Source organism: Heterodontus francisci, chromosome 40 (genome assembly GCF_036365525.1).
Source record: "Heterodontus francisci isolate sHetFra1 chromosome 40, sHetFra1.hap1, whole genome shotgun sequence".
NCBI classification, from domain to species: Eukaryota; Metazoa; Chordata; class Chondrichthyes; order Heterodontiformes; family Heterodontidae; genus Heterodontus; species Heterodontus francisci.
In genome coordinates this window covers 21,444,380-21,471,227 of record NC_090410.1, presented here as the reverse complement: position 1 = coordinate 21,471,227, position 26,848 = coordinate 21,444,380, and the positions used below count along the sequence as shown (strand labels likewise).

The following is a 26,848-nucleotide window of genomic DNA, read 5'->3' as shown; positions in this document are numbered from 1 at the left end:
CCTAGTGCAGGAATCACAAAAGGTTAGTATGCAGGTACAGCACGTAATTAGGAAAGCTAATAGAATGTTACTGTTTATCGCGAGGGGAATTAAATACAAAAGTAGGGAGGTTATGCTTCAGTTATACAGGGCATTGGTGAGATCATATCTGGAATACTGTGTACGGTACTGATCTCCTTATTTAAGGAAGGATGTAAATGCATTGGAAGCAGTTCAGAGAGGGTTTACTAGACTAATACCTGGAATGGGCAGGTTGTCTTATGAGGAAAGGTTGGAAAGGCTAGGCTTGTGTCCGCTGGAGGAAGGATGTGATTGCACTGGAGGGGGTGCAGAGGCGATTCATCAGGATGGTGCCTGGGATGGAACATTTAAGCTATGAAGAGAGGTTGGATAGGCTTGGGTTGTTTTCGCTGGAGCAGAGAAGACTGAGGGGTGACCTGATCCAGATGTACAAGATTATGAGGGGCATGGACAGGGTGGACAGGGAGCAGCTGTTCCCCTTAGTTGAAGGGTCAGTTACGAGGGGACACAAGTTTAAGGTCAGGGGCAGGAGGTTTAAGGGGGATTTGAGGAAGAGCTTTTTTACCCAGAGGGTGGTGACGGTCTGGAATGCACTGCCTGGGAGGGTGGTAGAGGCGGGTTTTCTCACATCCTTTAAAAAGTACCTGGACGAGCACTTGGCACGTCATAACATTCAAGTCTATGGGCCAAGTGCTGGCAAATGGGATTAGGTAGACAGGTCAGGTGTCTTTAATGCATCGGTGCAGACTCGATGGGCCGAAGGGCCTCTTCTGCGCTGTATTATTCTGTGATTCTGTGATTCTGAGTTTAGAAGAGTAAGAGGGAAAGAGTAAGAGATCCTGAGGGGTCTTAACAGGGTGAATGTGGAAAGGATTTTTCGTCTTGGGGGAAAATCTAGAACTAGGGGTCACTGTTTAAAAATAAGGGGTCGCCCATTTAAGACAGAGATGAGGAGAAATTATTTCTCTCAGAGGGTCGTAAGTCTTTGGAACTCTTTTCCTCAAAAGGCGGTGGAAGCAGAGTCTTTGAATATTTTTAAGGCAGAGTTAGATAGATTCTTGATAAGCAAGGGGGTGGAAGGTTATCAGAGGTAGGCAGGAATGTGGAGTTGAGGTTACAATCAGATCAGCCATGATCTTGTTGAATGGTGGAGCAGGCTCGAGGGGCCGAGTGGCCTACTCCAATTCGTATGTGTGTTAACTGGTAAACAAAAGTCTTAAAAGAAATGTTTTTAAAACATAATTTCTTTATTGCCCCTCTAATTGTTCTCCTAGTTTGCTTGCTGCAAATGTCCTGGAGATTAGTCCGGGGCAATCCTGTAGGGTTGGCAATCCTACTTGCAGCAATGCTGGAATACAAAGTGCCTTCATGGAACCCAATATGGATCTTGGTCTGTGATCACCTGGACATTAGACTTCGGTCATGTCGGCCTGACAGCTGCCCACAGGAAAGGGGAGCCTGTTCCTATGGAGTCAATTAGTCTTTCTTCGTACCTGGAAACAGTAACTGCGCACGTTAAAGATCACTTCGAAGTATGAGCCGGAGGGTATGGGTATCTGCTTCTTCCTCTCTTCACTTCCCCAACACTCGCGCTCCAGTGTGTTGCAGACCACGACCCCTTCGTCATAGCGCAGGTTGAAGTGAAAGGCAATGTCGGAACGTGGCTTCACACTGCTGCCACACTGAAAATCCACTGCAAACCTACAAGGCAGAGGGATAGAGTCAGTCAGTTAGCTCCCTTGACATATACGCACACTGCTCTGAATGCAGCTCCCATTGCCTTGGGAACAGCCTCAGTCACCAGCATCGCCAGTGAACACATTCACTACAACAGCAGATTGTAGTCGCATTCTTATTTATGGGGGGGTCCCTGAAGGTGACGATCATCTGAAGGAGGGGTAGCCCTGGGAGTGTGCTATTATCTGAAGGGGTGGGGGGGGGGGGGGTGGTGTCCTTAGGGGCATGCTATTATGTGAAGGGGATCTCCCTGGGAGTGTGTTATTATCTGAAGCAGGTGGTGGATCCTGAGAATGTGCTATTATTTATCATGGGTCCCTGGGGGCAGGGGTGCTTATTATTTGATGAAGGTCTGTCAACATAGAAGAATTTAATCAGCACTTTCTGTGCTGTTGATGTCTTTTTCCAAATTTAGATTTTGTTCTGTCATATATTAGCAGGGGAGGGGATCCAATTTCCACTGTGGGATTTATTTGCACATTTTACTGAAACACTGGTCCAAATTTGGAGAGATCGTGACCCTTGGCTCTTAACAGTCACTAAATGGAACTTATTTGCATTGGGCTAAGGCCTGTAACTGATCCCAGAGCATCTTAATCTGGAGTATTCCCACTGGACATTTTGCATCATGGAGCCAAGTTCTCAAAAATCGTTGGAATTATCACCAGGAAATGCTGCATTCCATTCCTATTTTTCATCTCCATCAGGATAAGCATTTGCTTCCTGTCTCGCTCACATCTGAATCCATAAAGCTGCTCGACAAGATAATTTGACAGTGGACTATTTGGGTGGGTTTAGCAGTACGAGGGAAGGGAAGGGGAAATGGAGAAACTTCCTTTGTAAAGGTTGAGTCACTCAATTAGTTTAGTTCAGTTTTAGTTTAGTTTAGAGATACAGCACTGAAACAGGCCCTTCGGCCCACCGAGTCTGTGCCGACCATCAACCACCCATTTATACTAATCCTACACTAATTCCATATTCCTACCACATCCCCACCTGTCCCTATATTTCCCTACCACCTACCTATACTAGGGGCAATTTATAATAGCCAATTAACCTATCAACCTGCAAGTCCTTGGCATGTGGGAGGAAACCGGACCAGCCGGAGGAAACCCACGCAAACACAGGGAGAACTTGCAAACTCCACACAGGCAGTACCCAGAATTGAACCCAGGTCACTGGAGCTGTGAGGCTGCGGTGCTAACCACTGCGCCACTGTGCCGCCCAAAGAAGATAGGGGACGTATCAGATATTAAACTGATAAGAACAGATACTACACTTGATCTTAGCCAAAAGGCCGAGACAAAGGGACTGGTGCCAGCCAGATAGATCACTCCTCCTGGGCTCTGAACAAATTCCAAAGACCGCTAGCTCAAAACAAGCCAATGTCATCGTGCAAAAATCAACTTCAAATTCTCACAGAAATTCTTGCAGACAATTGAAAGTAGAGATAATCGCCTTGGTGTTGTGTAAGTGTATAACAACAACTAGCATTTACACAGCATCATTAACAACAACAACTTATGTTGACATAGTGTCTTCAATGTAATATAATATCCCAATATGTCTCACTGGAGCCTTACAAAGCAAAATTTGACACCAAGTCACAAAAGGCAATGGCCAAAAGCTTGGTCAAAGTGGTAGGTTTTAAGGAGCATTTTAAAGAAGGAAAGAGAGGTGGAGAAGTTTAGCGAGGGAATTCCACAGCTTAGGGGTTTGGCAGCTGAAGGCATGGCCACCAATGGTGGAGCAATTAAAATCAGGGATGCTCAAGAGGCCTAAATGAGATGAGCACAGATAATTCAGAGGGTTTTGGGACTGGAGGAAACTAGAGAGATAGGGAGGGACGAGGCCATAGAGGGATTTGAAAACAAGAATGAGAATTTTAAAGTCGAAGTGTTGCTTAACCGGGAGCCAATGTAGGTCAGCGAGCACAGCGAGTGCAATCCCAACATAATAAAACATTGCAAGGTGCTTCAGGAGTGATGATCAGTCAGAATTTGACACCAGGCCCCTTAAATAGATGTTACGGAGAGGTGACCAAAAGCTTGGTCAAAGAGGTACAGTATCTTAAATGAGGAGAGAGGCAGAGAGGTTTAGGGAGGGAATTCCCTCAGGCATCAGCAGCTGAAGACACGGCTGCCAATGTTGGAATAAGTTGGAGATGGACAAGATGCCAGAATTGGGTGAGCACAGGGATCTTGGAGGATAGTCGGACTGGAGTGTCTTTGATTTTGATTTTCCTGGTACCTCTTAGCGTGACCTGGCACCTGTCCTTGAATTATCACCATCTTCCCATCTTGAAGTCCACCAAATATCGCCCCAGTGAAGGGGATAATCTGAAAGAGACAAAACAAAATACTCAAGGCTCAATCTTACCCACATAATTCAGTGGCTGCGGAATTCCCGCATAGATGCAGAAGTCACCCCCTCATCTCAAGACACCCCTCCCCAGTGTTCCCCTAATCCCTCTTGCCCATCCCCAAAAAATCTTTGTATAAAAATTGCTAATGATTTTGAATTGGTGAAACGCTATAGTCCAAACCTGTGGAGAAAAATATGCAGGAACGGCAGTAACTCCATAAAACCTGCTGGTTATATAAACACACCAAAAGAGATGGACAGCCTCAGCACCCTCACTGCCAAAACAAAACCTGATTGTGAGTAAGAGGTCTAGGGTTCCCTTCCAACCTTCACCTGTAACAGGGTTTAATTTTAAACACTGTTATTAGCTCCCTCTTGGTAAATCCTTGTTCACCGCTTTCCAATTATAAGGCAATGAAACCAGCAAAAACAGGCTTTCTTAGGTTTAAAGAAGAAAATTTGAAATTTATTAAACTTAAACTTAAAACTCTAATTCGGTTAACGCTTACGTCACGCACCGCGCCCCACGCTAGCAGGCATATGCGATAAACACATGCAAATAGAGACAGAAAAGAGTAGAAGAAAAATAAAATGGAATGGTTTGAGGCAATATCTGAACAGTTGTTTTTACGGTTCTTCGAGCTCACTGTAGAGTCCTTGACTGTAGGTAGGTCTTGCTTTTCGCTGGGACCCAGTATTCTTCTTAAACCTTGTTCGCTGTAGGAGACTTTTCTCTCTTGGGGTTCATGTGGCTTCAGTACATTTAGAGGCTTGTGAGAAAGAGATGGGAGCAGACAGGAGCGAGATCTTCTCAGTCCAGAAGCAAACAGCTTTCTCCCCAAACTGTTCTTACAAATTCAAAAAACTCAGACTGCCCAGCAGGTTAGTCATGTGACTAGCTGCTTTGACCATGTCCATTTGTATATTCGGCCATCATAGCAGTCAACTTGGAATGCGAGTTCCCCCACCTTCCACGTCTGGTGATCAAAAATCCATTGTGGGTTGAATGTGTCAGGGATTGGCTGCTTTGTCCTTCCAAACACTGTCTGTTAATATGCAAATGTTTTTTACAGCCACAGCTGTTCTGTTTAACAATTCCTTTCTTCACTCCGGTAACAGTTGAAAGTCAATGTTCATGATAAAATTAATGTGCCTTATTCTTGGCAGGTGGGGGCCTAGCATGACATTGATGTACTTTCAATATGATAGCAACAAAAAGCACTGGATTAATGTGTTCAAGTGGAATTCTCTGCCTCTCAGCTTCAGTAACAGAAGTCCCTCCCCCACCCTGCCGCCATCAATATGGACAAAAGGCTTGGGATAATATAATGGCTGGGGAGATCTTGACAGCTTAAACTAATAACTGAGTATTGAATAACTGCTTACTGGATGTTCCCCAGCGGAATCCCAATGACCTAATCGAAACCTTGGCCTGGGGTTTCATCTGAAATAGCACAAATGGCAGAAATTAAAACGTAATTGAGTTACACCCATTACCAATTACACTCGAGTTTCCTGCAACCTTTTTACGCTGGTTCAAAAGTCAATTTGCCCAAAGTAGTCCCTGCCTACAAAACTGCCCATATCCCCAGGTTGCCATGGTGAATTCAATTGGGCCCATTCAGGGGGCAGGGGTATTCAACACTCTGCAGCCAGGTTCTTGTCACATTCACCTATTGCTAATGACTAGCAGCTGCAGTGACCAGCAGAAACTGAAACTCTCTTGGCTGCAGCACTGATTGAGCAAATCTTCAGTTTAAATTAGTTTAATTCAGTAATCTTCAGGCCCCGTCGGCCTTGTTCCAATAAAGAACCAATAATGATCAATGATTCTGCTTGATTGCACACAAGTCATGGGAGATTTTATGTTCAGGCTTATGTAAATGAGTTTTAGCAAAAACTGGAGTAACTTCCAGCACCTTTTGAATATAATTACCCAATTGCACCCGTAGTGAAAACTCCAGACACATGTGTTCACCTTGTTACGGCCACGTGTGCGATGTGGGTGGTTCCCACTGCTCAACTCCTCACAAGACTGCAGCAAGTGTATTTGTATTAGAGTTTAGTCCCTTAATGTTTTATCTTTCAAATAAGCAGACAGCGACAGGTTTTCTTGTAGGTTTTAAAAACATAAAGTCAATTGTTTATTGATCAATACACTGTTACGACCAGGTGAGAAAGGGGTCTGGGGTTCCCTCTCAGCCTTCACCTGCTCTTACCGTAACAGGGTTTAATTTTAAACAGCCGTTCTTTTTTTAGCTCCCCCCTTCGTGAATCCTTGTTCACTAACTTCCAATTATAAGGCAAAGAAACTGGCCAAACAGGTTTTATTAGGTTTAAAGAAAAAAGGTTGAACTGTATTAAGTTTCAACTCTACTTCGGTTAATGCCTATGGATATGCGACACGCCCACACATGTAGCTAGAGACAGAAAAGAGCAGAAGAAATAAGGTGGAAAAGTTTGAGGCAATATCTGAAGATGGTCTTGCTACTGTTCTTCGAACTCATTGTAAAGTCCTTGACTGTAGGTAGGTCTTGCTTTTTGTTGGGGCCCAGTATTCTTCTTAAACCTTGTTCGATGTAGAAGACTTTTCTCTCTTGAAGTTCATGTGTCCTCAATGGGTTCAGAGGCTTGTCAGAAAAAGATGGGAGCAGACAGGAAAGGTCTTCTCACTCCAGGAGCAAACAGTCTTTTCTCTTGTTCAAACTCTTTGTACAATTCAGAAAAACCCAGGTTGCCAAGCACGTTAGTCATATGACTAGCTGGTCTGACCATGTCTGTTTGTGGATTCTCGTCTTAGCCAACCCTGGAATGTCTCTTCTTACACACAATACCTGGTGCTCAAAGTTGATTGTGGGTTAAATTGGAGCAGAGAATAGCCCCTTTGTCCCTCCAAGAACTGTCTGTTAGTATGCAAATGTTTTTTCCTGCCACCGCTGATCTGTTTAATCTGTCATTTCCTCGCTCCAGCAACAGTTTAAAATCAATGCTCATATGGCGAAATTTATATGCCTCATTCTTGGCAGGTGGGGGCCCAACATGTCAATGCCTTAGACAAAATTGTCGCAACCACATCCACTCACGCATTCACTTGCATGCACACATACACATACAAGAAACAGATAGAGACGAGAAAGAGGTAGGTGGGTTAATGTGGGGGAGAAGGGTGACGATAAACCTGTTGAATTCGCTTGAGATTCGAGTTCTAGATAGTTGCAGGCCTGAAATGATTGTAGATTTCTCTCTTGATTGAAGGCTCTGTTGAAGATGGTGGGTCACCTCCAGCGCTCTCTGCTGTGTAATATAGTTGTTGGATTTTTTCAACAGGGCATATGCTTTCTGGCTTGCTGGAATGCCAGCTGCTACTAGTAGCTTTGCCTTCTGGTTCAGTCTCTCTCTCTCTCACTGGCTGTCTTTATTTTAAAGTAAAACTGTGTAACCTCTCACCTCCTGTTATGAGATACTGTGGTTTCTGGCCCATGGTGATCGCACAATGGTCCAAGACATGGCTACTTCACACCTCCTTTTTTTTTTAAGATGAAGCCATTCAATTCTGGATTGCTTTTGGGATAATTGAACCTGCCTCCACCACATTCTCAGGCAGCGCATTCCAGACCTTAACCACTCGCTGAATGAAAATGTTTTTCCTCATGTCACTTTTGCTTCTCTTACCAAATACTTTAAATCTGTGCCCACTCGTTCTCAATCCTTTCATGAGTGGGAGCAGTTTCTCTCTATCTACTCTGTCCAGACCCCTCATGATTTTGAATACCTCTATCAAATCACCTCTCTGCCTTCCCTTCTCCAAGGAAAACAGTCCTAACTTCTCCAACCTATCGTCATAACCAAAATTGCTCATCCCTGGAACCATTCTCGTGAATCTTTTCTGCACTCTCGCCAATGCCCTCACGTCTTTCCAAAAGTGAGGCGCCCAGAACTGGACGCAGTACTCTAGCTGAGGCTGAACTGGTGTCTTATAGAAGGTCAACATAATTTCCTTGCTCTTGTACTCTATGGCCCTATTAATAAAGCCCAGGACACTGTATGCTATATTGACTGCTGTCTCAACCTGTCCTGCCCCATTCAATGACTTATGCACTCCCAAGTCCCTCTGCTCCTGCACCCCCTTTAGAATTGTACCCTTTATTCTATATAGTCTCTCCATATTTTTCCGACCAAAATGAATCCCTTCACACTTCTCTGCATTGAACTTCATCTGCCACCTGTCTGCCCATTCCACCAACTTGTCTATGTCCTTTTGAAGTTCTACACTATCCTCCTCACAGTTCACAATGCTTCCAAGTTTTAAATCATCTGCAAACTTTGAAACTGTGCCCTGTACACCAAGGTCTAGGTCATCAATATACATCAGGAAAAGCAAGGGTCCCAACACTGATCCCTGGGGAACTCCACTACAAAACATCCATTGACTCTTTCTTTCCTGTCACTCAGCCAATTTCATATCCATGTTGCTACTGTCCCTTTTATTCCATGAGCTACAAGTTTGCTCACAAGTCTGTTGTGTGGCACAGTATCAAACGCCTTTTGAAAGTCCATGTACACCATATCAACAGCATTGCCCCCATTAACCCTCTCTGTTACCTCCTCAAAAAAACTCCATCAAGTTAGCTAAACATGATTTTCCCTTAAGAAATCCATGCTGGCTTTCCTTAATTAACTCACATTTGTCCATGTGACGATTGATTTTGTCCCAAATTATTTTTTCTAGATATTTTTCCACCACCGAAGTTAAACTGACTGGCCTGTGGTTGCTGGGCTTATCTTTACACCCTTTTTTGAACAAGGGTGTAACATTTGCAATTCTCCAGTCCTCTGGCACCACCCACGAATCTAAGGAAGACTGAAACATTATGGCCAGTGCCTCTGCGATTTCCACCCTCACTTCCCTCAGTATCCTTGGATGCATCTCATCCAGCCCTGGTACTTTATCCACTTTATGTACGGACAGCCTATCTAATACATCCTCCTTATGAATTTTAAATCCCTCTAGGATCTGACTTACCTCCTCTTTCAACATTGACCAGGTTGCATCTTCTTCCTTGGTAAAGACAGATGCAAAGTATTCATTTAATACCTCAGCTATGCCCTCTACCTCCATGTTTAAATCCCACTCTGTTCCGTAATCGGCCCCACTCCTCCTTTTACACCCTATTCCTATTTATATGCCTATAGAAAACTTTGGGATTTCCTTTAATGCTAGCTGCCAGTCTCTTTTCATGCGCTCTCTTTGCTTCTCTTATTTGCTTTTTCACTTCCCCTCTGGACCTTCAATATTCAGTCTGGTTCTTAATAGTATTTTCCATCTGGCATTTGTCATAAGCAGACTTTTTCTTCTTTATCTTAATCTCTACCTCTTTTGTCTTCCAGGGAGCTCTGGATTTGTTTGCCCTACTTTTTCCCTTCGAAGGAATACCCCTTGACTGTGCCCGAACTATACCTTCTTTTAAGGTAGCCCATTGTTCATCTACTAGTTTTCCTGCCAGTTTCTGACTCCAATTTATTTGCCCCAGTTCCATTATTACCCCGTTTTTATTCATTCATGGGATGTGGGGCTATCCCTAATTGCCCTTGAGAAGGTGGTGGTGAGCTGTCTTCTTGAACCGCTGCAGTCCATATGAGGTAGGTACACCCACAGTGCTGTTAGGAAGGGAGTTCCAGGATTTGGACCCAGTGACAGTGAAGGAACAGCGATACAGTTCCAAGTCAGGTTAGTATGTGAGTTGGAGGGGAACTTGCAGGTGGTGGTGTTCCCATGCATTTGCTGCCCTTGTCCTTCTAGTTGGTAGAGGTCGTGGGTTTGGAAGGTGCTGTCTAAGGAGCCTTGGTGCATTTCTGCAGTGCATCTTGTAGATGGTACACACTGCTGCCACTGTACGTCAGTGGTGGAGGGAGTGAATGTTTATTGATGGGATGCCAATCAAGCCAGCTGCTTTATCCTGGATGGTGTCAAGCTTCTTGAGTGTTGTTGGAGCTGCACCCATCCAGGCAAGTTGAGGGTATTCCATCACACTCCTGACTTGTGCCTTGTAGATGGTGGACAGGCTTTGGGGAGTCAGGAGGTGAGTTACTCGCCTCAGGATTCCTAGCCTCTGACCTGCTCTTGTAGCCATGGTATTTATATGGCTACTCCAGTTCAGTTTCTGGTCAATGGTGACCCCTAGGATGTTGATAGTGGGGGATTCAGCGATGGTAATGCCACTGAATGTCAAAGGGAGATGGTTAGATTATCTCTTGTTGGAGATTGTCATTGTCTGGCACTTGTGTGGCACAAATGCTACTTGCCATTTATCAGCCCAAGCCTGGATATTGTCCAGGTCTTGCTGCATTTCTACACAGACTGCTTCAGTATCACAGGAGTCGCAAATGGTGCTGAACATTGTGCAATCATCAGCGAACATCCCCACTTCTGACCTTATGATTGAAGGAAGGTCATTGATGAAGCAGCTGAAGATGGTTGGCCCTAGGACACTACCCTGAGGAACTCTTGCAGTGATGTCCTGGAGCTCAGATGATTGACCTCCAACAACCACAACCTTTGCGCAAGGTATGACTCCAACCAGCAGAGAGCTTTCCCCCCGATTCCCATTGACTTCAGTTTTGCTCGGGCTCCTTGATGCCATACTCGATCAAATGCTGCCTTGTTATCAAGGGCAGTCGCTCTCACCTCAGCTCTTCAGTTCAGCTCTTTTGCCCATGTTTGAACCAAGGCTGTAATGAGGTCAGAAGCTGAGTGGCCCTAGTGGATGCTAAACTGAGCATCACTGATCAGGTTATTGCTAAGCAAATACCATTTCATAGCACTGTCAATGACATCTTCCATCACTTTACTAATGATTGAGAGTCGACTGATGGGGCGGTAATTGGCCAGGTTGGACTTGTCCTGTTTTTTGTGTCCAGACATGCCACTGAAGTTGGCCTTCTCCCAGTTAATTATTCTTACTCTGGAGTGCTCTTTGTCCTTTTCCATAGTCAGCCTAAACCTTGCGATACAATGATCACTGTACCCTAAATGTCTCCTACAGATACCTGATATGACCAGGTGAGTAATGTGTCTCGCTGTCTTTTGCTGTCTTCACCTGGTCTTATTGTAACAGGGTTTAATTTTAAATACACTGTGCTTTGAGCTCCCCTTTTTGTGAATCCTTGTTCACGGTTTCCAATTATAAGGCAAAGAAATGTACACAAACAGGCTTTCTTTGATTTAAAGAAGATGAAATTTATTAAACCTTAAACTTAAACTCTAACATAGTTAATGCCTATGGATATACGATGTGCCCACGCTAGCATACACACGTGATACAGACATGCAAATAAGGACAGAAAAGAACAGAAGAAAAGATAAGTAGAACAGTTTGAGGCAATATCTTGTTACTGTTTCTTGAGCTCACTGTAGTCCTTGATTGAAGATATGGTCTTGCATTTCGTTGGGGCCCACTGGTCTTCTTAAAACTTTGTTCACGTAGGAAATCTTTCTCTCTTTGAGTTTCATGTGTTTTCACAAGATTCAGTTCCATGGGAAGGAGATGAAGGCAGGCAGACAGGAGAGGAGATGCTCTCAGTGCATGAGCACATGGTGTTCTCAGTTCAAATCCTTTGTTGGAAGTTCAAATTCAAAAACTCCAGCCAGCTAGTCATGTGACTAAAACAGGTTTGACCACTTCTGTGTATTGGGGAAGCAACTACTGAGTCCCCATTGTTTCAACATTGTCAGGTACGAGGCAAATGTCCTTCCAGTCAGGGATTGCAATTTTAAGTTTTTGTTCATGTGGCGAAATAATGTGTGTGTGCCTCAGTTTTGGTAGGTGGGGGTTTGCCTGACACACATCATTCCCAAGAACCAGGTCTAGCAGTGCCTCCTTTCTTGTTGGACTAGCAACATATTGTTGACGAAAATTTTCCTGAGCACATTCTGGGAACTCTTGCCCTCACTGCCCTTTAGACTACTGCTATCCCTGTCAATATTAGGATAATTAAAGTCCCCCATTCTAACTACCCTATAATGTTTGCACCTCTCTGTAATTTCCTTGCAAATTTGGTCTTCTACATCCTCCCCACCAGCTGGTGGCCTATAGACAACACCAAGCAATGTAACTGCACCTTTTTTGTTCCTTAGCTTTAGCCAAATTGATTCTGTCCTCGACCCCTCTGAGACATCCTTTTTCTCCAGCACTGCAATGTTCTCATTAATCAATAACACCACCCCTTCCCCTTTTTTCCCTTTCCTATCTTTCCTGAACAACTTGTTGGAAGGTGCTTGGACAGTCCGTGTCTGAGGAAAGAATGGACAAATTAAAGCTTCAGTTGTTAAACCCTTTGACAGAACGTACCCGCTGATTCTTCTCAGCTCTGTTTTTATTTCAGATTTCTTTCAGAATATTTAACTCCCAGTCCTGCCCTTCTTTGAGTCAGTTCTCTGTTATAGCCACAACATCATATTTCCACATGGCACTCTGCACCTGTACCTCACCAGTTTTATTAACGACACTCTATATATTAACCCTGATTCAGACTTTATTACTTTCTCCCTTACTCTAACCCCAACTAATAATGTGCTATTCCCTACTCTCGTGCTATCTATCTCCCCCAGTATTCTGTGCACTTGGCACTCCTCTCTGATACTTACATCTGGTTCCCACAGCCCCTGACTAGTTACCAGTTTTGCTTCCCTCCAATCTGAGCTCCCTCTCACATTCTCATCCCCCTGACATGTTAGTTTAAACCCTCCCCAACAGCACTAGCAAATCTCCCTGCAAGGATATTCGTCCCAGTCCTGCTAAGATACAACCCGTCCGTGTTGTACAGGTCCCACCTGCCCCAGAACTGGTTCCAATGTCTTAGAAATCTGATACCCTCCCTCTTACACCAGTTCTCCAGCCACATGTTCAATCACTCAATTCTCCTATTCCTATGCTCACTTGCACGTGGGACTGGGAATAATCCTGAGATTACTGCTTTTGAGGTCTCGCTTTTTAATCTCCTTCCTAGCTCCCTAAAATCTGCTTTCCGGACCTTATCCCCCTTCTTACCTATGTCATTGGTACCAATGTGGACCATGACCTCTGGCTTTTCACCCTGCCCCAGAGGAATGTCCTGCAGCCTCTCCGTGACCTCCTTGACCCTGACACCAGGGAGGCAACATATCATCCCGGAGTCATGTTTACTGTCGCAGAACTGCCTGTCTGTTCCTCTATCCTGCTCCCTATCACTACTGCTCTTCCACTCCTCTTCCTCCCCTCCTGTGCAACTGAGCCACCTGTGGTGCCACAAACGTGGCTCTGACTGCACTGTTCTGAGGAATCATCACCCTTACCAGTATCTAAAATGGAAAACCGATTAGCGAGTGAGATGATATCAGGGGACTCCTGCACTACCTGCCTGGTTCTCTGAAACTGCCTGGCGGTCATTCATTCTCTATCTGCCTGCATCCTCCTAACCTGTGGTGTGACCACCTCCCTAAACGTCCTATAAGCTACAGCCGGAATCCTCCTGCACTCAACAGGATGCTGTCAGGCTTCCCAGTCGATGCAATTTTCAATAGGCCCTATCTCTCTCCTTGAACTTTGATTTGGACTCAGGGGCAATCAGGGATGGGCAACAAATGCTGGCCTAGCCAGCGATGCCCACATCCCATGATCAAATCATTTTTAAAAAATTCTACGTGAGGGTGCCAACCTTGAACAGGGACCTTGAGTCAGAGCTAATCTGTACTTGGACCTGACACATCGCAACCAGATCAACAGAATAACCTGAACCAAACAGAGATATCATACAAAGGGTTCTGAGTTTTGTTTGAGGTTAACAAACCTGAGTTAACTATTAACTATTAAATTGTGAAACCTAGATTGTTATCATGGCCACAGTGAAATTGAAAATTACGTGGGTAGTCTCTGGTTCCGGACATGAGAGTGTCACATAAAATTTGGCAATTCTGAATTTGTCAGCGATTTTTATTCGTTCATGGGATGTGGGCGTCACTGACTTATTATCCTTAATTACCCTTGAACTGAGTGGCTTGCGAGGCTATTTCAGAGGGAAGTTAAGAGTCAACCACATTGATGTGGGTCTGGTGATACATATAGGCCAGACCAGGTAAGGACGGCAGATTTCCTTCCCTAAAGAACATCTGTGAACCAGATGGGTTTTTACAACAATCGACTAGATCACCATTAGACTAGCTTTTTCTTATTCCAGATTGATTCATTGGATTCAAATTTCGCCACCTGCCATGTTGGAACTTAAACCCATAGCATTAGCTGAGACCTTTGGATTACCAATCCAGTTTCATTATCACTACACCACTGCCTCCCCCAATAGCAAGAAATGAATGATTTAAGCTGGACAAACAGTTAATGTTGAGTCTAATTAATGTGACTGGAGGTACTGGAGAATGTAAATACTATTGATATCTAAGAAACAATTCAGTATAAAACGTAAACTTTGATTTAATATCGTGCCTCCAAAGTCTCATTCAGCTTGGTCTATTTTTCAAGAAATTATACCAGATAAATCACCTCAGTTGTAGCTCTCATTGGCCCCATGATTGACAATCATCAGAAAAAATGAGGAACTTCTGTCACCTCTGTGGCAACACTGAGACATTTTGTGACTGGACTGTGCTGACTCCCTAAGGACAATATGAGGGTTTAAAACATCTCTTAAATGCTAAATGATTGAACAACATTTGGGGTTTAAACTTGATCCAATTGTATCTGTATCCTGGTGAAACAAGACAAGGGAGAAAAACTACACTTTTTAAATGAGATTGAACAAAATAAAATTCTGCCTTCCCAACAGGATTGTGTTTAAAGTGAATGTGATGTTACTAATGGTTTCTGCTTGTTTGAACAGATCTCCTAAGGATGCATGTTCCTTCACTTAAGGCAGCAATGCTAAAGATTGGTAAAAACTTTACGCCTTCATGAATAATGTTTGGAAAACTGAAAAGAGCTGAAATTTATTGGGCAGAATTCAAGGATTTGTTTGGGTAAATCATGCCTACAGCTTTAGAGTGTGGGGATCTTTGTGCGAGTATTGAGTCCAATTGATGGCAGTAATTTTAATAAATACCCAGCATTGCTGTGAAATGCACAAAGACATTGAAAAAAAATATGAAAGGGAGTTTCAATAATTACACAGTTACAGGACCGTGTCCAATTTGATGTCTGTGAAATTTGAGATCAAAATCTTTTCAATTCTTTTCAATTTGGGCAAAGTGTCTGTCAATTTACTTCAAATCTGTGACAGCTTGCAGCTTCACAGGGCGAGATTGGCTCTGCCCCAACTTTTCAGTTCAGAGCAACAATGGATTTGCTCCTCTTTTATTCCAGGACATTCGGGACTGAATCTGTGGTAATGGCACAGGATTACCAAGAGTATTTCCAAGGCTTGGAAGTAGCTCCATAGAGTTATGGGGCAACCTTTGCTTGACAGGTGATGGTGCAAGCAGGAGATACTCGACTGTTAAGAATTTAAAGTTAAATTACCTACTCCTGTTTCTATGTGCACCCGTTTACTGGCTGCTCCCCAGTGCCACTCCCATTCACCATGTTGCAGTGGTTTCTGGCTCTGCAGGAAATGGTGGGTCCCACAACACTATCCCACTCTCCCTCACTCTACCCCACTCTCCCTCACTCCCCCATCTCCCTCACTCTCCCCCCAAATCTCCCTCACTGTGTTTGAGTCTCCCTCTCTTCCCCTCCACCCCGCCCTCCAGACTCCCTCACTATCCACCTCAAGTAACTCACGACACCCGCCTGTCTCTCTCACTCCCTCAGTCTTACTCCCCCTAGTCTCTCTCACTCTTTACCTCTTCTCCACCCCACCTCATATTGTTATCTCTCCTGGTTTTTATCAATTTATCAACATAACACTCCCCCGCAAATTCATCGCTCACTGAATTTAATGTCACGCCGGGGTTATTTGCAGAAAAAAAAACAATCAGGTACATACCGGGTTGTAGATGGGCTGTTGTTCCATCCTGAGCTCTCTACCTGCTTCCACCAATGTGTGCTTCACACTGAAATTGATCTGCCCGTTATTTAAACCCAGGAACAGAGACGTCAAAGCGATGTGACTCCTCCTTCGCACAGAAACGAAACTCTGCTTTAGTTTCGATTCTGATCAGAAACGTGCTGCCAAGACCTTCCTCCATCTCTCAAACTGTAAATTGTAAGATTTCATGCCCGCTTTTAACATAAACATCCCTGCAGCATCTTTTCCAGAAAGTGCACTCTCTTTTGTCTTGATTGACAAAGTTTTGTCATCGCAAATATTTTGTTTTAAGATAGTTGGATGGAGGTCATCTAGGTCATCCTTCCCTAGGCAACCTACAATTCCCACCCTCAATCATAGCATCTAAGCGTCAGATTCCAGAGTTATTTTTTTGCCTCCCCCTCTCCTGTCCCAGTCCAGCTAATAATCATCATCTATATGAAGGCAGTGTGTGCTGGGATTCCTTTGTGTGCAGTCATGTGTTGGCTTGATCTCCTGAGGCTCCTCATTTCCCATCTGGAAAGGATGAAGAGTTCAAGTTCTCCCTGAAAGTGTTGGAAATACTCAGCAGGTCTCGCAACATCTGTGCAGAAAGAAACAGAGTTAACATTTCAGATCTGTGACCCTTTGTCACAGCTGGGAGTCATGACGGGGTGGGGGGGGGGGGTGGATTTTAAGGCCTGCAAGAGTGGTGGCTTTCAAGGTGGGCAGGGTGATTTAATAAGCCAGGAGGTGCTATTTCACATTCCCGATAGCGGGTTTAATTTCCGAGATTATGTCAGGGTTCCAACCTTTCATAAATTTGCATACAATGAATCCACATTACCTTATAAGTATTAGAAGTTAAGTCCTACTTGCCAGATTCAGCAGCGCACAGAAATCTCATGCCACCCGGTTCATGTTCATTTAAAGGTCACGTGCACCCAGTCGGCTTTGTGCAGTTCTATTTGAGGCCAGTGGTCTCCTTCCCTGAATTCTTCAGCAAAAGGAAGGGTGTCATTGGAATGGATGTTTGGCTCCAGCTGTCACGATTGTATGTGTGGGCTTGAGTATTAGAGACCATGTGATACTTGGAAGGAAAACTGAAAATAACTTTGTGCTTTGTGGAAAACACCTGACCTGGGGGTTGTTGTAAGGTCAGATAGGTTTTGTAGTTGCAGTAGGCAGCAGTCTTTATTAAAAGCTTGTTAAATCTTTGTTAAAGTTCAATCTGTGACTTCAAGTGTGATTCTTCAACCTGAGATGTGAGACCAAGCTGAAGACCAGCAAAGTCAATATTTTTGCAGTTGAAAGACTTTGCATGGCATCCAACTATTTGACTTTGGGACACCTCACCGAACTGAAAAACTTCCTCCCGGATCATGACGGATTAAGTTATTTTATTATTCCTTTCATTCCTCTGAAACAGCTGTAAACCAGAATAATTTTTTTCCCCCAGTTAACCGGTTTTTGGATGTATGTGTGTGTGCATGAGGGCTAGGGAAAATAAGAAGCTTTAATATCTCAGTTCATATATAGATTTACTTCATTATTGGTTAAGATTTGGTTTTGTAATAAGCGGTTAATTTTGTTGTTGATTAAAGAAACCTGGTTGGTGTGCTTTATTCTGGGGACAAATAGAGTATCTATTTGTTTCGGTAAGTGGGAAAATTTGTTGATATGCTGTGACCTATGGAGAAGTGGGACTGAATTAACAGTGCACTCCTCCCACCTTGGTCATAACACAGTTAAAACATTGCAATGACATGCGTCTCATACACCCAATATTCTTGCTACCTCGGGAACACGAGCAAAGGATATGACTGAGGAGGGCTCTTCCTGCTTAGCGGCAACAACAGAGGGGGAGGCGGCTCAGAATGAAACCCTCCAGGGAAGGCATCCTAGAGGATGTGCACTGGTGCATCAACGTAACCTCAGGACAGGACAAACATCTTTCAGATGTCGGAGAGGCAATGCCAGAGACGTCTGAGGATATCACGTGAAATGGTCACTGACGTGTGGAATCGTTCAGCAGGACTAACAACCACATGGTTTCGGTGGGAACCCAATGCCAGTTGCCCTCAAGGTGACTGCGGCACCTAATTGTTTTTGCAAGCAGTGCTGTCCAGGACTCAATGGGCGACATCTATGGCATCTCACAGGCTGCCACTCACATTACAGAGGTCACCAATGCCCTATTCTGTCACACCAAAGATTTCATCCATTTCCCAGTAGACAAGGACAGCCAAGCACCATCGCTCATTTCCCATGAGTGCAAGGGAATGCACCCATGAATGCATGAATCCCATGAATGCACCCATGTGGCCATTAGAGCTCCCTGGGACCAGCCAGCTGCATTTGTGAATCGCAAAGGATTTCACTTTTTCACTGTGCAACTGGTTTGCGACGTCAGGTGGAAAATCATGCAGGTCTCTGTTCTTTATCCAGGGAGATGTTGCGACGCATATATTTAGCAAAACTCTTAACCAACTGGAATTTTTGAAGCACCAGCCCAAGTTGACCGCTGGATCCTGGGTGACAAAGGTTACCTGCTTTGGAACTGGTTCATGACACCAACGAGGCGTCCCCAAAACACAGCAGAGTGATACAAAGCAGCTCACACCTCCACCAGAGCCGTCATTAAACACACCATTGGCTTGCTGAAAATGTGATTCCACAGCTGTAGGCGACCACCATCCAATCCGTGAACTATATGTGACCTGTTAAAAGTGTAAACAAGTCCATTGCATGGAGGTAGGGATGTGCTGAGACAGCTATGTGGTGTAACTGAACTGTTAAAGGGGAAGTGACTGTAGTAAAACCTGCACGGTGGTTATGAAAACAATGTCGAAACTCACTGTTAAATTTGTAACTGACGCGCCATGTGGGCTAGTTGCTTGGAGACCGTGGGTCAGCGGAGTCATGTAATGCCTTGTTATCAGACAAGGGCTGGAGAACGGAGAACTAGCTATGCAATGTGGTCAAATCTTGAGGGATGAGTATCCCAAAAATAAAAAGATGTCAAAACCAGTGAAAGGTTGATCGACAACAAAAACAAGAAATGCTGGATTCACTCAGCAGGTCTGGCAGCATCTGTGGAAAGAGAAGCAGAGTTAACGTTTCGGGTCAGTGACCCTTGATCGACGGTGGCTGACGTAGCCCACCCGCGGCGTTAGCAACAGCTGACCGACCAATCACTGTACATCGGGTAGTCAGGTCGGGCCCATCCCGAGCTGATCATGCAGGCAGCATGCATGAAACAGGGTATAAGATAGTGTGCTCCAAAGTGCTGGCTAGCTAGCTCAGGACTAAGTAGTCTGATCAACTACTTGGAGAATCGGAAGGGGAGGACTGATCACCCGCTCCGTTCTGACTTTCGGATGAACCTAAGTAACTTCGCTTCTGTGGACACATGAGTATAATCTCTGTTGAAGATCAGATTTTGAAACAATGAATAAACATGCTGTGTGTGAGGATTAATTTGGTAATGATCAGGTTAAGAATTTGGTTTTGAAACACACCAATCTGACCAGTTGCCAACTCAGGGGATTAACGTGTGTGTATGCTACTAATTTGGACTTCGCTCTTAGACGGGCAAGGTTGAACAACCGTCTAAGAGCGAAGTCCAAAGTACGGAAAGTCCTCATCAGAGAACTTCTCTTTGCTGACGATGCTGCTTTAACATCTCACACTGAAGAGTGCCTGCAGAGTCTCATCGACAGGTTTGCGGCTGCCTGCAATGAATTTGGCCTAACCATCAGCCTCAAGAAAACGAACATCATGGGGCAGGACGTCAGAAATGCTCCATCTATCAATATTGGCGACCACGCTCTGGAAGTGGTTCAAGAGTTCACCTACCTAGGCTCAACTATCACCAGTAACCTGTCTCTAGATGCAGAAATCAACAAGCGCATGGGTAAGGCTTCCACTGCTATGTCCAGACTGGCCAAGAGAGTGTGGGAAAATGGCGCACTGACACGGAACACAAAAGTCCGAGTGTATCAGGCCTGTGTCCTCAGTACCTTGCTCTACGGCAGCGAGGCCTGGACAACGTATGCCAGCCAAGAGCGACGTCTCAATTCATTCCATCTTCGCTGCCTTCGGAGAATACTTGGCATCAGGTGGCAGGACTATATCTCCAACACAGAAGTCCTTGAAGCGGCCAACACCCCCAGCTTATACACACTACTGAGTCAGCGGCGCTTGAGATGGCTTGGCCATGTGAGCCGCATGGAAGATGGCAGGATCCCCAAAGACACATTGTACAGCGAGCTCGCCACTGGTATCAGACCCACCGGCCGTCCATGTCTCCGCTATAAAGACGTCTGCAAACGCGACATGAAATCGTGTGACATTGATCACAAGTCGTGGGAGTCAGTTGCCAGCATTCGCCAGAGCTGGCGGGCAGCCATAAAGACAGGGCTAAATTGTGGCGAGTCGAAGAGACTTAGTAGTTGGCAGGAAAAAAGACAGAGGCGCAAGGGGAGAGCCAACTGTGCAACAGCCCCGACAAACAAATTTCTCTGCAGCACCTGTGGAAGAGCCTGTCACTCCAGAATTGGCCTTTATAGCCACTCCAGGCGCTGCTTCACAAACCACTGACCACCTCCAGGCGCGTATCCATTGTCTCTCGAGATAAGGAGGCCCAAAAGAAAAGAAAGAAAGAATGCTACTAATACTAACTGTATTGAAAAGGGTGGAATATTACTGGGAATGGTACTGGCAATACCTGTTATTACTGTGAATCATGCACCTAAGGATGTATACCGAGTAGAGAATATTGGAGTAATGAGGGAAGGACACCATGCTGTGTATCATCACATTCACCCCTATACGGTCCGCTCTAGGAAAGTAATGTTGAGAACGTCATTGAGATGATGTTGTGTGGGAGAATCGACCATAGTATGTTCACATCCTGTCTATGCCACTGAGGAAGCATTCTATGGTTTTAATACAACAGTTAACTGCACTATCGAGGCAGTATCAGCGGTTGTGAGTCCAACGCAGTTGGTTTACATGAGTAAGGGGAAATATTGTGTGACTACCTCCCTGACATCATTCTGGCACGGTAGGACACAGTGCCTCCTAGAGAATAGTACAGGATGTTTTACCCCAACGTTTCCCTCAAGGATAGGCCAGGTGGAACTGGTGGACATACCCAGGCGAGAGGTAGTGGTCCTCAATGCCACTGAGAGATGATCTGGAACTGTATGTTAGCCAATTCTCATACCCCATACCCCCATTGCCCGAACATATGACAGAGATTAGAGAAGGACTGGACTGAGTGCATAAAATTTATTACATCCTCCAGCAAAGGAGTGGGCAAGTCCAACGGGACATTGCGGTAAAACAGGTGACCACCTGGTGGGCTGACCTGTGGGACTGGGGAATGAGCGTGCAAGTTCACTCCTGGATCAGAATATTCTCACATGTTCCGATTGTAGCTCAGCTTGTGGTGTTGCTTGCATCCTCATCACCCTCTGTCAGCTAAGGTGACGAACTAAGAAACAGGAAAAGCAAGCACTTATATGAAAGGTTTTCCAAGAAGGGACTCCTCGGGGGAGGTTGGAGGATCACAAGTTAGAAGGTTTTATCTAAACCTAACTGGACCCTGAAGGGGGCAGGTAAGGTTTAAAGGGTGGAGCTCTGTCGGCGACCACCATCCGACCTGTGAACTATATGTGACCTGTTGAAAGTGTAAACAAGACCACAGCAGGTAAGTAGGGATGTGCTGAGACAGCTATGTGGTGTAACTGAACTGTAAAGGGGAAGTGAATGTGGTGAAACCTGCAAGGTGGTCATTAAGACATGTCTAAACTCACTGCTAAATTTGTAACAGACGCGCCATGTGAGCTGGTTGCTTGGAGACCAGGGTCGGCGGAGATCTGTTGAAGATCAGATTTTGAAACGCTGAATAAACGTGCTGTGTGAGCAATAATTTGGTAGTCTTGAGCCGTTGATACCCAGAGTAAACCTCCGGACCAGGACCAGTAATAGGGATAGTCTACACAGCCTTGACCAGTCAAGAGGGGCGTTGCAGTACGCACCACAGAGGGTCTCAGGAATAATCAGTGTGCCGTGCACTGCACCATCTGGCAATGCAACGCGGACATATTTTTCAGGAGGACGAATGGGGGGGAAGCACCTTTCCACCTCAGACGAGGATGATTTGGATCAGCCTGAGGTGAAGGCTGTTAATGTGAATGAGCCTTTAATGGATGCCAGGGCCATGGAGAGACGTGCACAGGACATCAGGGACAACCTCACATTTGGATGTTTTAGCCAAGAGTGAGGAACCTATGTGATTACAGTTCCAAAGTAACAACTACTTTACCTTCCTGGGATGTTCATTTACCCCCCGTCAGCCTAACCATTGCTCCAAACTCAAAGCAGGCATCCTCTGCCATCTACAATTGCACATGGAGTGGAACTTTGCTGATCTCACTGGCAGTTGAATACTGAATTAGAAAAAACCTGTGGCACACTTGAACATATGTCTACCATCCAGCCATAACCACTCAAACAAAGCAGCTGCAACATAATATCATTTTGACTATACCCGCACCTTCTAATGGCTCCAGGTTGTGATGAAACTGGAAAAACCCCTATGCAAAGCTTGCATATGAAACCATGTCACTACAGATGACTGCTACAAAACTGCAAGCTACAACTAGCAGTCAGTGAAGACTGAAGGGTTAAACGTCTAAGTTCAAACAAGAATGGCCATGTGTGCCACTCCTTTGAACGCATCAAAGCGTGCCAGCATGAAGCATGCCATTACATTTGGCTTTTCACCTTGGCAAGGTTAAATGATATACAAAAATGTAACAAAGATTAAATCAAATACATGTATTGTTAAAGATTTAAATGGGCAACAATTTCAATCTGACCACCCGTGTCACCTTCATGCTCACAATTCCTTAATTTTACACTTTCTGCAACTATGTCTAGGTGCAACCCCGACATTAGCAACTGAGGTGGAGGCGGTCTGCTCAGTGCGCTGCCCCATTGTTGTTGATGACTGTGGTGGGTATCCTCTGGAGGAATGGGACTTTGAGGGCTCCATCCTACTGGGGTCTGCAGCACTGGTGCAGGAGCATCCCCCTCGGGCTCGCCTACAGGAGGTAACGGGGTCAATGATGGGGGCGGGGGGAAGATGCGACACCGCTTTCCTAGGGCAGCTGGCATGTGCTCCTTCTCCATTTGGGTACGTGTTGGCACCTGCCTGTCTCCCTGAGGGAGGTTCAAGTTCCTCGTTCCCCCTCTTGTTTATCCAATACTGCATGGAGCCCATGGATACAGGTAAGACAGCTATGGGTCACGTGCTCAACCTGGCTCTCCATGGCAGTTGCCAACCTCTCCATCGTGGAAGCCATACGATCAAATGCCTGGGACATGGCTGACATCAGACTTGCATGGACTCCTCCATGGCACACGTAAAGCCACGCATGACCTCAGGCATTTCCAACATATTTTCCCCATGCGCGCGCAGCACTTTCAGTAGACATCTTGTGGCCTCGAACAGAGGATCATCAGCGTGGTCCGCCGCAGACCTCCGAATGTCAGCAGCTGGGATATGTCTGTGCTGTGTCCACCAGATTGTGACTGATTCTACACACAAACCCTGCCCCCGCTGTCCCGCCCCGGCGGACCGTGTGGATGTAACTGACCTGGCAGAGGTTGCAGAAGAAGCAGATGATGGTGCACTCTCTGGGGCATTGGCTTCATCTTCCCTCCTGTCATGTGAGTGTGGGCACCTGCATGGAAAACAAACAGAAGCACGTTAAGCATCATCACAGCATGAGCTCATCACATTTTTACACAATCCTCCACTGAGCCCATATGGCATCAACAGTAAGGTTAACATTTGGCAATTCAGACTTGCCATCTTCGATGGCTCTTCCTCCTTGCTGGCAATCTGCACCATCTCCTCTTCTCCAGGGGTCAGGTGTCTGAGGTCCGGGACACCAACCCGTCTTGCTGCACTCCCTTTCATTGTGGGTCTGTTTGCCCTGCTCAAGAAAGTGCTGAATTAATGACATATCAAACGACGCCTAACATCACTCATTCTGGCCTGTCAGTCACACGCTGCATCCAAGCGCTACCAGATGCCAGACTTGCACATTCTCCAGACTCAATGGCTATCACCAAGGCTGATCACACATTCGACCACATGGCATGGCTGCCCACTGACAGACGTAAAGTTTTAGGGAGCCCACGAGATACTATTTATAAAGCTCTGGTTGCATCACTGACTTTCGTCAATCTGAGCAGGTCATTAACCCATTTCTGACACAGTACCCAGGTTCGCCGTATCACCCCACAGTTCAAGACCTCGTCCACCACCTCCGTCCAGGCTGCCTTGTTCAAGCAGGAGAGTCTTCTGAGGCCACCTGCAGGGAAGAGGACCTCCTGCTTTTCCCTGATGGCCTGGAGGAGCACCTGCAGGGAGGCATCACTGAACCATGGGGTTGGTCTCTGCCTACTGGGTGATATTCTGGTGATGGTGGTGATGAAGAGATGAGAGATAAATAAAAGGGAGGCAGTGATGGGATGGAGAGAGATTCAAAAACAGATGAAGGTGGGTCACAAATTAAAATGATTGAAGGTAAATAACATAGAAATGTTTGCATCATTTAGAAAGTCGGCCAAGCTGCTTATCCTCCATGATTGCAATGCAGAGTGACTTATAGCCGTTACTGGTGCTTTGCAGACTGTTGGTGTTTCCACTGATGAAAAGCCATCCCTGCCTCCGGAACTTAAATTTTAAATTATAATCACGTGGGGACCAGTAAAAAGGGTGGGAGCGGAAGTGCCGCCAACTTCCAGTTCCATGTCAGAAATGCCTCGAGATGCGGAAAATACCACCCATGGAGTCATTATGGCACATTATTCCCATCGAGTCCATGCTGGCTCTCTGGAGGGCAATCCAGTCAGTCGCATTCCCTCGTTCTAAGCCCATAGCCCTGCAAGTTTAATTCCCTCAAGTAACCATCCAATATCCTTTTGAAATCACTGATTGTCTCCATTTCCTATACCTTTATAGGCAGAGAGTTTGAGGTCATTGCCACGCACTGCATAAAAAAGTTCCTCATTACACCCCCCAACATCTCCTACCCAAAACCTTCAAAAAGGTAACCTGTGTTTCGAAATTAACTGTTTTAAAGCAAGCCAGGGAAAGCGGGAAGGGACAAAAAGGATGGTCTGTGATGGGGTCAAAGGAGTGATTAAATGTCAAAAAGAATAGTGAAGTTACATCTCGAAACATAGATTGGGGGAAATCAGTTCCACTGATTGGGGAGTCTAGAACTAGGGGCAAAGGCAACAAAATTTGAAGCAGTTCTTTCAGCAGTGAAATTAAGAAATACTTCTTCACGCAAAGGATGGTAGAAGTTTGGAACTCTCATTGGCAATTGATTCTAGATCTATTGTTAAATTTAAAACAGAGATTGATAGATTTTCGTTAAAGGTATTAGGGATATTGGGAAAAGGCAGGTATATGGAGTTAGGTCACAGATCAGCCATCATCTCATTGAATGGTGGAACAGGCTCGAGGGGCTAAATGGCCTCTTCCTGTTCCTATGGTCCTCTGTTTTCTCCACAGATGATGCTAGACCTGCTGAGTAAAAACATATAAAACATAGAAAATAGGAGCAGGCGTAGACCATTCGGCCCTACAAGCCTGCTCTGCCATTCATTATGAACATGGCTGATCATCCAACTCATTAACCTGTTCCCGCTTTCCCCCCATATCCTTTGATCCCTTTCGCCCGAAGAGCTATATCTAAATCCTTCTTGAAAACATACAATGTTTTGGCCTCAACTGCTTTCTGTGGTAGCAAATTCCATAGGCTCACCACTCTGGGTGAAGAAATTTCTCCTCATCTCAGTCCTGAAAGGTATATTTTCCTTATATCTTAGTGAACATTGCATGGTTTCAGTATGACGTACTTGTACAGCAATAGCTTTGTGGAGTCCAGCTATGTAATAACTTGATATACAAAGTGTTTTTTTGTATTCTTTCATGGGAAGTGGGCATCGCTGGCCATTCCAGAGCGCAGTTACGAGTCAACCACATTGCTGTGGCTCTGGAGTCACATGTAGGCCAGACCCCAGGGCATTAACCTGGGCCTCTGGATTACCAGTCCAGTGATATTGTCACTATGCCACCATCTCCCCTTGAATCCACTATCACATCTGGATATGTGTCTCAACTCCATACATTGAGTATATGTGCCTCCCATCTTTACTTCAGTATATAGTATCTTATACATACTGAATTGATATTGGAGCTGAGAGGTTATACTAATCAGGAAAGGCTGAATAAGCTGGGCTGTCTTGAAAAGAAGGCTGAGAGGTTACCTAAAAGATTATGAAAGGGTTTGCTAGGGTAGACATAGAGATGAAGTTTCCACTTATGGAGGAAAGTAAAACTAGGAGCCATAAATATAAGATAGTCACTAATAAATCCAACAGAGAATTCAAGAGAGTGGTGAGATTGTGGAACTTGCAACCACAACAAGTGGTTGAGGAGAAGAGCACAGATGCGTTTAAGAGAAAGTTAGGCAGAAAGGAATAGACGGATATGCTCAAAGGGTTAGATGACGTAGGGTGGGAGGAGGCTCATATGGAGCATTAACATACCAGCATCCACAAGTCAGGCTGAAGGCCTGTTCCAGTGCTGTGAATTTGAAGTATTTCTGTGGAGCAATCTGTTTTAGTGATGTTGGTTCAG

At 45.1% G+C, this 26,848-nt stretch overlaps 1 protein-coding gene and 1 pseudogene across 5 annotated transcripts in view; both read right to left on the bottom strand.

Annotated features, from left to right (window-relative positions):
- The window catches only part of LOC137353141 (galectin-9-like), a 45,885-nt gene extending 29,684 nt beyond the window's left edge, over positions 1–16,201 (bottom strand). For 4 of the 5 annotated variants that reach the window (XM_068019182.1, XM_068019184.1, XM_068019183.1 and 1 more), the window contains exons 1-3: positions 16,093–16,201; positions 4,009–4,097; positions 1,515–1,722 (exon numbers count right to left, since the gene is read on the bottom strand). In XM_068019182.1, the coding sequence (XP_067875283.1) occupies positions 1,515–1,722; positions 4,009–4,097; positions 16,093–16,119 (324 nt within the window). In that variant the 5' untranslated portion in view covers positions 16,120–16,201. Of the gene's footprint in view, positions 1–1,514; positions 1,723–4,008; positions 4,098–5,508; positions 5,567–16,092 lie in introns of all 5 variants that reach the window. The other variant, XM_068019185.1, reaches the window with a different exon arrangement.
- On the bottom strand, positions 2,946–3,068 carry LOC137353238 (U2 spliceosomal RNA; annotated as a pseudogene).
- Positions 16,202–26,848: the final 10,647 nt, after the last annotated feature.